Here is a 14,638-nt window from a genome sequence, read left to right as displayed (position 1 = left end):
ACTCCTCGGCTTTGGGGGAAAAAGTCTGTGTGCTTTTCGCCTATTTTAACACACACACAGAGAAGAACAGAGAAGAACAGAGAGAGAAAGGACAGAGAGAGATACCGACAGGGTGAGATGAACCCAGTTTTATGAATGATATCATTGTCTTCCTGTTCTACCATGAGGGAGCCAAATGAACTGGGCCAGTAGCCCCTCTACCCACATGGTCCTGTGGATGAAAGGGCTTCCATGAGAGGGTGGCCTCTCTGTTTGTGTGTATGTGCGTGCGTGCGTGCGTGCGTGGGTGAGTGAGTGAGTGAGTGAGTGAATTCCTGTGTGCCTGCATGGTAAAAACAACAGGCAACAGTGGATGAGAGTTGAATCATGTTGAGAAGGTCTGTTTTTGTTGTTTACAACATCATTTTGGGCATTTATATTGCTTAATGAAATAATAGTGTATGTAGAGAGACAGTAAACCGAGGGCAGAGAGATTCAAACCCGGGTCCTCGCCACTCACAAGAAGCTTGTGGTAGAGCTGGGCGATATGACTTCAAATCAGTATAACTGTTATTTAAAACTTTCACTTCGATTACAATTAAAAAGTGTGGAAAGGAGATTCAAGTTCAACGTGTCCCATCGTGACGTGTTGTAATCTTGTAGATCTCCTTGTTACACTTTTTTGTAGTTTGGCTATTTTCGCTTTTTGGACACCACCCTTGTACAACAAAGTCTGACGTAATCTTGTAGATCTCCTTTTTACACTTTTTTGTAGTTTGGCTATTTTCGCTTTTTGGACACCACCCTTGTACAACAAAGTCTGGTTAATTAGACTAATCCATTTATTCGATTATTAAAAAATGTAGAATATTATTTTCATGTGGATTTGTTGATGTATAAGGAAAAGATTATAATTAAATAACAACTCTCGATTATTCGATTAACCAACATGAGCAAGATTCACTCAGTTATTGGTTCTAAATATCTGTTTTGATATATCTTCGGTTTATTGCCCAGCCCTAGCTTGTGGTCAGTGCACTGATTGAGCCACCAGGCACTTCAGAGGAGCTCTGTATTGAGGAGGCGTTTTGAGGTCTATTGAAGAAAGTCTGTTGAAATATATGTTGAAAAGGTCTGTGTTGTAGAGCAGTGGTTGTCATTTTTTTTTGGCTCAGATCACCCCTGTAAATAACTTTGAAAAAGAACGCACCAAGTAGTGCAACTCAGGTCTGTTTTACTAACTATAGTGGTTAAACTTATATTGACGATATTGATGAATTCCAAATTTTATCAAAGTATTCTGCGGCACCCCTGGATTTGCGTCACGGCACCCACTTTGAGAAACCCTGTTGTAGAGCCCGACCAATGCCAGATGTGTCTGATCCTGATCCCGATTTTGGAGCACACTAGACCACCGGTTACCGATGTTGTTTGACTGATAGTTTGTCAACATGTGCAAAATGTTCCAATCAATTTGAAAAAAACTTAGATTTGATTAAAGTTTCCGTCAGGTTGTCGTGATGAAGATTAAAACAAAACCTGTGCACGGTTGACCATACGAGTGTGTGTATGTTTTTGAATGTGTGTGCATGTGTGTATACTGAGCATGTGTGTGTGCCTTTGAACATGTGTGCGTCGTGACTGTGCTGTGTGTATGAGTTCAGTGCGAGCAGGTAGATTATTTTCTAAAGACTTTCCTAGTTTTTTTTATGAATATGATTATTTTTAATGCCGAAGTAATATATGCAAACTAAAGTAATATATTTTCTAACATACTGTATATTGGTATGAAGAGTGAGAAAGGATGTGAGGCGTGATAGATACAGTACGTTGACACCTACTGGATGGGTGTGGTCGTGCATCATTAAACAGATGATGTCTGATACTAACTAATGACGTGTGTGTGCGCGCGTGTGTGTGTGCATGTGTGTTTGTGTTCAACTGCGCATGTGCGTTGTCTGCTGTGCTAATTACTCCCATGACAGTGATAAATAACGGTGGTATTTGTGTGATCAGCGTCTCACTGCTGTAGTCAATAAACTGCTAACTTCTCTCTCTTGAGAGAGTACTGTACTTAAGTACAATAGTGAAGTATTTTTGACTATATACTATACTGGAGTATTTCCATTGTGTCGGGTTGTGTGTTTGTAGATTTGCTATTATTATTACATTTTGAAAACTTGTGAAATGGGACATTCTGTGTAATGAGTACTTGTACTTTTGCTATTTGCCAATACTTTTGTACTTTTACTCAAGTAAAATTTGAATAGCAGACTTTTACTTAGAATAGGGAATTTCTACATTGTGTTATTGATATGTGAGTACTTCTTCGACAACTGACTCCCACACCACGTGGGAGCCTCCTTTATTACATCTGCCACAACAGTTTGAGTCATTTCTGTACAAGGAAACGAGTGAATGTGGAATTTACAGGAACTTGATGAAAACAGTTGTTCTGTTTTTGACATAATTCATTATTGTTATTGCATTGTTTTTAACTGTAGAAGCACTTTGTAACCCTGTTAAGAAAAGTGCTATACAAATAAAGTTTATTATTATTAATTTCTTTATGAAATAAAAATATCTACATTTTCAAAAATAGCAGATCTACAAGCTCACAACGCGTCACAATTTGACACATTGTGAGTCTTTAGATCTGCTATTTGAAGTAATAAAAAGGTGTGAAAAACGATTTCAATAAAAGCTGTTGTGAGAATGCGAGCTGAATCTGTAGGCCCCACCCTCTTTGGCCCAATCACAACACACACACACACACACACACACACACACACACACACACACACACACACACACACAGAGACTGCTGGCGGAAAGCTCGACGGACATGTTGAGGAGGCTAGTGTGTAAGAGGATATGCTCTCGTAAGACCTCTCCTCTCTCAATTCCATTCAATAATGGTGACAACGTGAATAAAACGGGTGCAGAATCAAGACAACAGAGAGGAAATTATTTTGGAGAATTATGTTCATTCATGATGGAGTTGAAAGTTCAAAATAAGGATATTTTTGATATCTCGTTATTACATTTTTCTTGTTGTCATTCTGTAGGATTGAGAGGTGACTCAGGTGTCACTGTGTTCTGGATTATTGCCAGAATGATTTTACTTTATGATCTTCTATAATCCCTCCCTATCAGAACCTACCTGTCCTCTCAGAGACCCCACTAGATTAGATTAGATAAGATTAGATTGTGCCCTGAGGTGTGGTCTGGCACAATCACAGCACAATGATATCTACAGAGAGAAGAGTCAAACAGCAATTGCGCTTTGACCTGCTCAGCCTCTGACCTGGCCTAAACAAGTGTAGCGCAGGGCCCCAGCGCAGCATTACCCTGCTATTTAGAGAGCGCCTAAGATAGCAGATTGACCCTACAGTATATATGTGGGTTCACGATACGCACACACTGATTGCAATAAGAACACGCCGGTGACTATTTCAGTCACGGTTATGAACATTTTGTCCAGTTTGACTAATGTAACCGCTGTTCTTATTGTTTTCCAGATAAGAACTTTGAGGATGAGGATTCTGTTGACGGAGGCCGGTCCTCCTCCTCCTCGTCTTCCAAAGCGCCCTCCAGTGGCCGGAGGACCACACCCAGCGCTGTCAGGCGACCCAGTGCAGGCACTCTGGCCAAGATCACAAGTTAGTGGCTACTGCTAAAACTACTACTACTACTACTACTACTAGTACTAGTACTAGTACTACTAGTACTACTACTATTACTAGTGCTACTAGTACTGTATGCTACTACTACCACCATTACTAATTCTGCTACTACTACTACCACCGCCCGTATTCCTATTACCAGTGTTACTATTAGTACCATTATCTGTATTACTTTTACTGCTAATGCTGCTGTTGTGGTGTAGAGATGTAAGGGAGGTGTTTGTTGTTTAGGTAAAGAGGCTGCTGCAGGAGCTGTAGATGAAGATGACTTCATCAAGTCCTTTGAAGATGTTCCATCTGTTCAGGTGCAGTACACCGGATCTATCTATACACAGTATATCGTTTCTGTCAGGCAGAAACCTCTTATGACCATATATCTTACCCATATGGCTTCATCATACTATACTACAGTGTCACACAAAAGTAGCACAAATAGCCGATCTACAAGCTCACAACGAGGTTGTAGCTATTTTTGCTATATTGGAAAAGCTTTGAAATTGAAAGTGTGTCTATGGGTTTTATTATAAAATATTGAACCAATGGAAAGTATTAACTATAGCTTGGGAGTAATAACTACTTAAGAAAAACTCGCAATTATATATTTTTTTATTTATATACAAACACAAATCTTACACAAAATTACACAAATCTAAGTCTGACATGAGTTTATCAGTTTATCTATATCCATATCCGTGTGTCATTTGACATTCACAAACAAAAATAAACAAAGCAAAATAAACTAATACTAATAATGCTAAATTATAATAGTGATAATACTAGTGACATTAATAATGATAAATAAAATAATAATAACTGCATGGAATCCATTGGAACACAGGTGTCTCTGTGTGAGAGAGGGGAGAGGTCAGAGTCATTACCACAAGACACTTCAATTGTTTTTGTTGTTGTCGTAAATCAGTCAGGATAGTTCTGTGAATGATTGTGATTGGTCATTTGCTGTGCGCGCATAGTGTACCCGCAAGACCAGTGGCCAAGAAGTCACCTGGACTAAACCGTTTTTCTTGTATCAGCAGATCAATGCGAACCTGGCTAATTGTCCTTTCCTATCAAGCAGTAAAACTGTTTTAGTTCAGTAACGTGACTGATGAGCCCATTGAAATGTGACTATTACACATCACACACACACACACACACACACACTCACTCACTCACTCACTCACACACACACACACACACACACACACACACACACACACACACACACACACACACACACACACACACACACACACACACACACACACACACACACACACACACACACACACACACACACACACACACACACACACACACACACACACACACACACACACATTACTAAACATATGGTAACATTTTAATGTGCCAAACTGGAGAAATTTAACCTAACAATCACCTACACTCACACACTGACTTTTCACCAAACAAATACCTTAGTAGGTCAGTTCACCATTGCTATGGAAACCATGTCAAGAAGGTCAAATTCTATCTCTGGTAAACATATGGTAACATTTTACTGTGCCTGATTGGAGAAATCTCACGTCACAATCATAATTAAGTAACGTGTTGTTTTGTACAGATCTACTCCAACAGAGAACTGGAGGATCAACTGGCTAAGATCAGAGAGGTTCTGAATGATGACAAACATGACTGGGAACACAGAGTGACCGCGGTAAGAACCTGACTGACAGACAGGCAGGTTGACATTGAACCTGACAGACACACAGACAGATAGAGAGGTTGACATTGAACCAGACAGACAGACAGACAGACAGACAGACAGGTTGACATTGAACCTGACAGACACACAGACAGATAGAGAGGTTGACATTGAACCAGACAGATAGGGCTGTCACGATTACAAATTTAAGTTGACGATTAATTAATTGTCACACAAATAATAATTGCGATTAACGATTTAATTGTGTTTTTTGACATTGAAACATACGAATACACATTTAATTTCTGTTTGGCCTTTTAGGCTTTGTAATGACAAATAACTTAAATATACAAAGATATTACTGACATATTTTATGACTTTATACTTTTAAAAAATCATTAATAGTGGAAATAGCAGATCTACAAGCTCACAACGCGTCGCATCGCAACGCGTTGTGCGCTTGTAGATCTGCTATTTCCACTATTTTTGAAAAAGTTTGAAAATATATGAAAAATCCTCAACATGGAAACGATTATGACGATTGTGATTATCTCAAATATTGCGATTAGACGATTATGTAATAATTGTGACAGACAGACAGACAGATAGAGAGGTTGACATTGAACCTGACAGACAGACAGACAGACAGACAGACATTTAATTCCCTCTCTCTCTCTGTGTTTCTCTCTCTCCCTCTCTCCCCATCCTGTGCTGCTCCTGGTGGTTCAGTTAAAGAAGGTGCGCTCTGTGATCATAGCAGGAGCACCGCAGTATGAGGGCTTCTCCCAGCAGCTGCGCCTCCTGGAGGCGCCACTCAAACTGTCAGCCAAGGACCTCCGATCACAGGTGGTCAGAGAGGCCTGCCTCACCCTGGGGTAAGAGAGGAGAGGAGAGGGAAGGGGAGGGGAGGATGCACATGTACATGTACTGTTACTACATGTGTTCTTATGTGGGTTAATGTATTATAAAAAATATATTTTTTTATTTGGAAACTGATGAGGCAGATCTCTCTCTCTCTCTCTCTCTCTCTCTCTCTCTCTCTCTCTCTCTCTCTCTCTCTCAGATACTTGTCATGGTTGCTAGGTAATAAGTTTGACCACGGAGCAGAGAGCATCATGCCCACGCTGTTGAACCTGGTTCCTAACAGTGCCAAGGTCATGGCCACGTCAGGGATCGCCACCATACGCCTCATACTCAGGGTAAATACACCTCCCACCGCTCCACGGTGTCGCCCCAAAATGTAGATCGGTTATTTTTGCCGAAGACATTTGGTGTAGATGGAAAAAAGCGCTCAAAGTACAGATGTAACTCAAGTCCGGGTCTGTAAGACTAGAGAGTTAAGTGGTTAAAATAGACCAGTTGTTATATTTTACAGTAGATACAATAAAACAAATCCTCATTCGCTTCTCAAATTCTCAAATATTGCAGACCACCAGCCACTTGAATTTCTCCTTCTTTTAAATTAATTGCAAGTATTTTAGCACATCTATGCAAATAAATATGTACCGTTGTGTACAATTTGCATAGTTACAGCCATCAGCCAAGTAATGGAAGGTGTCATCAGTGTCGAGACCAAATGTCTCTGCTTGCTGCAATGTGCTGCATGTGATGACATCACATGCAGCACATTGCATGGGATGGTTGCGGCAGTGGTGGAAAGTAACTAACTAAGTATGTTTACTCGGGTACTAAACTTAAGAAAATGTTGAGGTACTTTAACTTTTTTTTATTTACATTATACTTCTACTCAACTACACTGCACTTTTTAATCCACTACAATTATTTGACAGCTTTAGTATGTTTTGTAATTAATACAAAACAACATGTATTATTATAGGTCAATCTACACAGCAGCATATTAAGTGATTAAAATCAGCCCCACCTTTACCAGCTGCAACATTAAAGTGATGAAGACATAATCATAATGCATTCATAATTACAATCCAATAATATGATTGTGAAATGGACCATTCAGCATAATTTACGTTTAGTACTGCAAGTATATTTTGAAATATCTACATTCATGCTGGTAGATGCACACGCTGTAATGATCCAACTCACCGATCTAGTGTACTTTCTCAAAATACATAAAAAATAAATGAAGAAATGAAACGAAAATGAACTGATTAATAATGGCCACACAATGGTTCTCCTTTGAAACGCTCTCAAGCTACAGTACAGTAGGATTGTTGTTGGACATTGCAGGGGCACTGTGGCTAATCTACTGTGTGTTTCTCTGTGTCTCTCAGCACACACACTTCCCTCGTCTCATCCCCATCATCACCACTAACTGCACAGTCAAATCAGTGGCTGTCAGGCGGTAAGGACTCGCAATTCACTGTTATATATATACTGAGACTCAGTGACTCCGACACATAATAATTAGCTCACATTGTTTTGTCTCTTCAGACACTGTTATGAGTTCCTGGATCTCATACTGCAGGAATGGCACGCCAAAACACTGGAGAGGTGAATGTCCTCTCCTCTCCTCTCCTCTCCTCTCCTCTCCTCTCCTCTCCTCTCCTCTCCTCTCCTCTCCTCTCCTCTCCTCTCCTTTCCTCTCCTCTCCTCTCCCATGTTGACATTTAATTCGGTAGCATGGCTCTGTGTTGGCTGGGTGAGCGACTGATGAGGCTGCTTAAATTGATGAATCCCTAAAAGAGACATTATCATCTTCATCATCTTCCCAAAGACCCCCACCCTCCCAGCCTACAGCTGACTTCCTGTCTCTGTAACTATGACAACTCCGATGGCAGGGAGTTTAAAAAGCATGGGGGAAAACCTCCAGGTTCATATTATCTGTGGACCTGGAGAGGAGAAGAAAGAGATAGATAGATAGATATATAGATAGACTGACAGACAGTCAGTATTTGGTGTGTGTTTGACTGCATCATGTTTCCATACTATCCCAGACACGTAGCCGTCCTCACTGAGACCATAAAGAAAGGAATCCACGATGCTGACTCTGAGGCCAGGTGCATCGCCCGGAAGTAAGTACCTACACACTCACACTGTACAAGTCTGTTACTTTACAAATACAACTGATCTTTCTTCAGTGTTATATTGTTGAATCAGATTACAATGTTGTTGTTGTTGCTGCTGCTGCTGGTGACACAGTTAGGAAGTGAAAACAAAAGCTCACTGTAACATCTGACTGCTGTGAAGTGTTTTCACAGCCTGAATAGAAGTTAGTGACAAATAAACACAAACTATCTTCTGCACACACTCTGCTTTTGACAACATGTGAATGAAATGTATTACTTTATGAATCATGTTCTCATATTGACTTATGGGCATAACATAATAGGCATAAAAACATAACAGAACAGAACATAAAAAACAAAACAAAAAAACACTGGTGTTGATGTTAAAGACTGTATTGTTCCTTCTTGATAGCTACTGCTGGTAGCCGACAGCGTGACTTGATGTGAAACATTGCCATCTTGTGGCCAGAGATTGAGCTACCCCCCAGAAAGATCTGAAAATCCCTTTGCTTTCATTTTGTGTTTGACTCAAAGACAGTCTAAAAGCCCTCCTGCTGGTGGTAGGTGGTTTAGTGGTTAGGGGCTTTTAACAACAAGCAGTTCAAAAGTTATGAAAGGTTGGGCAAAGCTACATAAATAGAAGCCCCACATAGGGGACAGGGCAGGGTTGGACCATTGTAGTGCCCTGCTGCCTGCTAGTGGGGCTAAAAATGCAAAAATGGAAGATCATTCCCATATATTTTTATTTTACATGATTTAGTTTTAGAACCAAAGTTTCTAGTTTTTATTGAGTTACAGTACCGTACGTCAGACATGATTGTTCATTATTTTAGTCCACTTAATATTTTTCATTGCTAGTTTCCATTTTAGTTAATGTTTTCATTTACTATAATCACCTCGCTGGTTAGAAGAACATGTGATGTAGAGATGATCTAATGTATATTTATTGTTATGATGGCATTAAGGATGGTTATCTTATCTATTAATAACAGCATGTATCTCCATCTAGCTGATTCATCTGTAGCTAAACAATCCAGCTTAGATTGCAAGCTACAGTAACTGCTGTTTAGCTAATCTAAATGAGTTTCTGACTCAAATTGTTAAAACATTTATCATCACATTTTTATTATTTTTTAATCTTTACGAAGTAATGCATTATTATATATCAGCATGGAATACCAAGATGGTGTCACACGGCTTTACAATATCAAAGATGGTTAATTTATGAAGATACACCATCCCAATTGGAGCCACTGGAGGCGAAATGGTACACAAATCCTACAAATGGTCTCCTAAGTGGGCGCCGTTTGACGGCAGATCTCGCCTATGTTTACTGGTGCTAGATCCCGCGAGGAGAGTGTGTAGCTGGGACAGTGAAAGGTCGATAATAAAGTTGATTTTCTCCTGATTTGTCTCTCCGTAAAAAAAGCCATTTTAGTATGAAAAGCTTAGGAAGATGGTGTGGCTTGTGACGATCGGGTCCAATATTTAGTTCAGTGACCATGGGGCTAAAGAATGGTTCAGAAGCTGTGTTCACGTTCACTCTTCCATTGGAAATAATAAGACTCCAACCTGCTTCCGGTCTCCTAAAAAAAAAGTGGTCCTTGAGGAAGTTCCAGGGTGTCCCCAGCTAAATGATGGATAGATAGGAACCAAATGGACCCTTATGGGTCTGTAACTCTGAGAGTGTACAAATGGAACCAAATGGACCCCAACGGGTCCATTTGGTTCCATTTGTACACTCTCAGAGTTAAATTAACATTGATTTTACGATATAAATTGGGGTCCCAGAGATAGAAATGCCATTAAATGGGGGTCTGTAGCCTAATGCATGTCAAACTGGGGGTCCTTGTGTTGACAAAGGATGAGGCTGCACAGCTCTTAGCCATGATAAAAGTAAAGTCTTCCTCAGGGTTTAGACTGGGGTCCTTGAAATTAAAATGGTTGAGAATCACTGCTCGAGCCGTAAAAACTTTCTGTTATGGGGGTCCCTGCCTGGCATATCTTTTCAAATAGGGGTCCGCGGGCTGGTCCTTGACATGAAAAAGTTTGAGAACCACTGACCTACAGTACTTCACGCAGATACAGGAAGTAAACCGGAGATGGCATGTCTTTCTTTATTTTTCCCCCCGTCTTGGAGGATACATCAAAATGTGATCTAAACCTCGCCTCCACCCCTGTCTCCGCCCCCTGTCTCTGATAGGTGCTACTGGGGTTTCCACGGCCACTATAGCCGGGAGGCGGAGCATCTGTTCCAGGCTCTGGAGTTGACCTATCAGAGAGCTCTCCAGTCTCACCTGAAGGGTTCCGACAGTGTGACGTCTCTCCCCCAATCGGATCGCTCCTCCTCCTCCTCGCAGGAGAGCCTCAAGTAAGAACACAATATGCACTCATAAACGCATACTCACACACACACCTTGGGCTGATTGTCTTAAAGGAGAATTTCGCCCGACGTTATTCTTACCTTTATTATGACGTTATGATATAATTTAAAAAAAAACTGTCCTTTCTTTAAATCGTGTATTTTAATAGCTTTGTTTTAGTTTTTTCTGGAGAGATCTGATGTTTACAGTGAGAGAACACTAGGCAACCTGTTCTTGAATGTGCTCGACCGAAAGCCGCGCTTTGACGACACTTCCGGCGCCCGACCGAAAGTGTCGTCAAAGCGCGGCTTACGGCCGAGCGAGATACAAGCTTTCTGACCTTCAGCGGTGGTATCATAGTATTTGTATGTGTGTCATGTGTGTCATGTCTGTCGTGTGTGTGTGTCTGTATGAGTGTCTGCTCATTAAGGTGACTGTGTCTGTCTGTCTGTCTGTCCCCAGCCGGCCGCTGTCAGTGAAGAGTGTCATTGGAGGAAGCATGACGAGGAGTAAGCCAGCTACTTCCTGTATTCATTCTATTCATCTAGTTGTGTGTTTACTATAACTAATTTATATCATAATTATGTTAGTTATTATTAAACTTGAAGCTATTCTGTGTTCTTTACACAACAAAGGACACAAGGCTAAAGTGAGAATTTAACAAGTCACTGTAACAACTACTACTCAACTCTCTTTCCTTCTCTAAATTCCAATTTCTTTCTCTTTCATTCCCTCCCCCCCTCTCTCTCTCTGTCTCTCTCTGTCTCTTTCTCTCTCTGCCTCTATGTCTCTCTCTCCCTCTCTCTCTCAGATAAGCTGGTTAGCGGTAGGGTAACCACACCTGGCTCCCTGCAGCGTTCCCGCAGTGACATCGACGTCAACGCAGCCTCCAACGCCAAGTCCCGCCTCTCCACCGTCCCCGGCCCCGCCTCCCCCTTTAGCTCCGCCTCCACCCTGCCGCCCGGCTCCTACGCCTCGTTAGGTAAACCAGCCAGTCACCTCCCTCTAACCCCCCAGAGAACGGTGGAACAACAGGAACACAAATGAACAAAGGAAGAAAGTTGTCCAAAACAGTGAAAGAAGCCAAACATGATTTTCTGTCTAATCCCAATATAAGATTGTCATCGGGTCATAAGCACATGAGTCGTTGGTCGAGGTTTAGGTTGTGTAGTCAGTTACCTTGCCATTATATCTTCAGTAGTTGCACCGTTGATTAGAAATGTATAATTACATTTTGCCAAATGACTTGCACATTAAAACAGGTCTCAAAGCTCTCTCAGAACACAATGAACACAAACAAATTACATTACAAAACCTGGCTCTGTGTTTGTTTGTTTTTGTTTGTTTTTTAATACAAATATTAACTTCTTACTTACTAAAATACTAAAATCAACAGGAAGTTGACATTTCTTTAAAAAAAAGGGGGAAAAAAAGAAAATGGAGCTGGGTTTTCTAATGTTATACATGGACAAAATCTGCTTGTTTGTGTCAGTCTGTGTGCTAAAAGAGGCGAGCGACATTGAAACCCTTTTTACTGTGCAATCAGTCAACGGAGCAACTGTTGAAGATATCAGGGCAATATTTTCATGGAAAGGTAACTACACAACCCAAACCTCTACCAAAGTTTCGTTGTGCGTTCACTTTTAAATTATTCTCCATCGCATGACACTGTCACTTGCCAAAAAGAACGGATTTTCAATCTAGCAACTTGCCATGAGAGGCTGTTGCCTGCTAGAAAGCATGCTGTCCTTTCTTTTCTGCTCTTTTTGGTCATTATTCAATCAATGGAGTGTTTGGCGAACAGAATTGTTGAGAACAGCAGTTCAGTTCACATGTGTCGTCTCCATATTAAACTTCGAACTTCTCCTTTAAATTACACAAAATAATGAAACCGCCTCAAAACCCATCTTCATGAAATATTGAGACATTTTCTCATTAAATCACTGGCTTTTATGGGTCTGAGGGGGCTTATTAATAACTTCTGTACGTATCATTACACTGCTCTGTCAACAGGAACTGAGAGTTTCCAGTGTTGATGTACGAGGAGTTTCAGCAACACTTGACTAATGGTTTTGCTGAGGTTGAGGAGGCTCCTAGTCTGATGAAAAACCCCTCACACTTTTTAACGATGTTTTTAATGTTTTCACCAACATTAAAGGATTAGGATGATGAGGAATAATCAACCAACCTGATTGAGCTGCTGAACGTGTAATTCAGTCTTAATCTTCTAGACACTCACAATGTCTATTTCCTCCTGTGCTCTTCTGCAATGGGTCACCATGGTTCCCTATTGGTCATAACTAATGATCAGGCTCACTCACTCACTCACTCACTCACTCACTCACTCACTCACTCACTCACTCACTCACTCACTCACTCACTCACTCACTCACTCAAACTGTTATCATACTCCAAATGAAGTTGAACTTTCTTCAGCTTTGGCAGTTCTAGCTGAAACCGACACATTTTTCGGAGGACGAAAGTGTTTTATACTCACTGTAGCTCCGAGTTCTGAACGTCAGACCTGCCCACTGTATGCAGAGCTGGAACACAGATCTGTTTACATCAACCTCCGATATGCTTTCACTTCATTTGTCTCAGAGATTTTGCCATTTCAAAATTAATTACATGTTGTCTCTCAGAGAGGGATAATTGAGGTTGGTACCTAACCTAAAATCCTCAGCCAACATTTCTTCAAAACTGTCCATGGCACTTTGCTGGCAGATCACGGAAATAAAACGATAAATCACAAGCACATTGAGTGTGTGAGAAATCACACACAATGTTCGCAGTGGTGTCTCTGCTGTGATGTTCGTTAGAAAATCTTGGAGGTGCAAGAACTGCCAAAACGAACAAAAGCATTGCACTGTGTTTTTTTCTTATTGACGAGGCTGAAAAAAAGGTCAACTTTGTTTGGTGTATGTTGCAGCCTTCACTCACTCACTCACTCACTCACTCACTCACTCACTCACTCTGCTTATATTGCTACTAATGTATCTCTGCCTCTCCTCTTCGCTGCTCCAACATCTTTCTTAAATGTCAAAAGATGGCACACCTGGTAGAAATGATGGTAAGATTTGTGTATGTGAAGTGTGTGTGCGTGTGTGTGTGTGTGTGTGTGTGTGTGTGTGTGTGTGTGTGTGTTTTCTTTGTCCGTCAGGTAGACTCTTCCCTCTTTTCACGTCTCTTGGTCTGTGTCTTTCCCTCGTTGGTCAACTGTGTGGATTGCATGAGCTGTCTGCATGGACCTGCTCTACTTATACAACTAACTACTGTACAATTACTATAGTAACTAACTACTGTACAACTACTAACTACTGTACATACAATTACTATAGTAACTAACTACTGTTCAACTACTAACTACTGTATAGTAACTAACTACTGTTCAACTAGTAATGAAAATCATGAGATAAGAATTAAGACTAGAAAAATGTGCTCCTCTGAGCACAGGTCTCCGACAGGCCAGGTAGTAGAAGTCAATCTTAGCCACTCATGATGGAATATGAAAAATCAGACTTCCGATTTGCGTGATGTTAAAACACACCTTTTCTTCTGGTTTGTAACTCCAGTTGTGCAGTTATTACGCTACTAATTACACTGTGCATGTAAAGCCCCAAAAAATTATTTATAGCTATAAACTCAGTTAGCTATAAAAAAATCAGTTTAATGCTCTGTATTGGAACTAAGTTGTGCTGTGTATTCATATTACCAAGATAAAGCCTGCATACTGTAATGTGACATTTCTCTTTGGTCTTCTTAGAAGGTTTAATGTTTAATGACCCGTGTAGGTGACGTATTGGGTAACATCAGTTTCATGTCTGCGTGTTCAACCTCATGACCCTGTGTACTCAGTGAGGGCAAGGTACGAATGCGATGCGCTGTGAGCTTGTAGATCAGCTGTTTTTGGTGTGAGAAACTGTCGCACAACAGACCATGAATCTTCTACCCCACGGGACATGA

At 40.8% G+C, this 14,638-nt stretch overlaps 1 protein-coding gene across 5 annotated transcripts in view; it reads left to right on the top strand.

The window, feature by feature from the left end:
- The window catches only part of clasp1a (cytoplasmic linker associated protein 1a), an 81,781-nt gene that overhangs the window by 31,219 nt on the left and 35,924 nt on the right, over positions 1-14,638 (top strand). For all 5 annotated transcript variants that reach the window (XM_080456586.1, XM_080456584.1, XM_080456585.1 and 2 more), the window contains exons 9-19: positions 3,501-3,641; positions 3,897-3,970; positions 5,248-5,340; positions 6,058-6,203; positions 6,392-6,527; positions 7,578-7,648; positions 7,738-7,797; positions 8,241-8,318; positions 10,516-10,683; positions 11,138-11,184; positions 11,487-11,657. In XM_080456586.1, the coding sequence (XP_080312712.1) occupies positions 3,501-3,641; positions 3,897-3,970; positions 5,248-5,340; positions 6,058-6,203; positions 6,392-6,527; positions 7,578-7,648; positions 7,738-7,797; positions 8,241-8,318; positions 10,516-10,683; positions 11,138-11,184; positions 11,487-11,657 (1,185 nt within the window). The remainder of the gene's footprint in view (positions 1-3,500; positions 3,642-3,896; positions 3,971-5,247; positions 5,341-6,057; positions 6,204-6,391; positions 6,528-7,577; positions 7,649-7,737; positions 7,798-8,240; positions 8,319-10,515; positions 10,684-11,137; positions 11,185-11,486; positions 11,658-14,638) is intronic.

The sequence above is a fragment of the Gymnoscopelus braueri genome (genome assembly GCF_963280865.1).
Source record: "Gymnoscopelus braueri genome assembly, chromosome: 18".
Lineage (NCBI taxonomy): Eukaryota > Metazoa > Chordata > Actinopteri > Myctophiformes > Myctophidae > Gymnoscopelus > Gymnoscopelus braueri.
The sequence above is the reverse complement of the archived record's forward strand: the minus strand, read 5'-3'. Positions and strand labels throughout refer to the sequence as shown.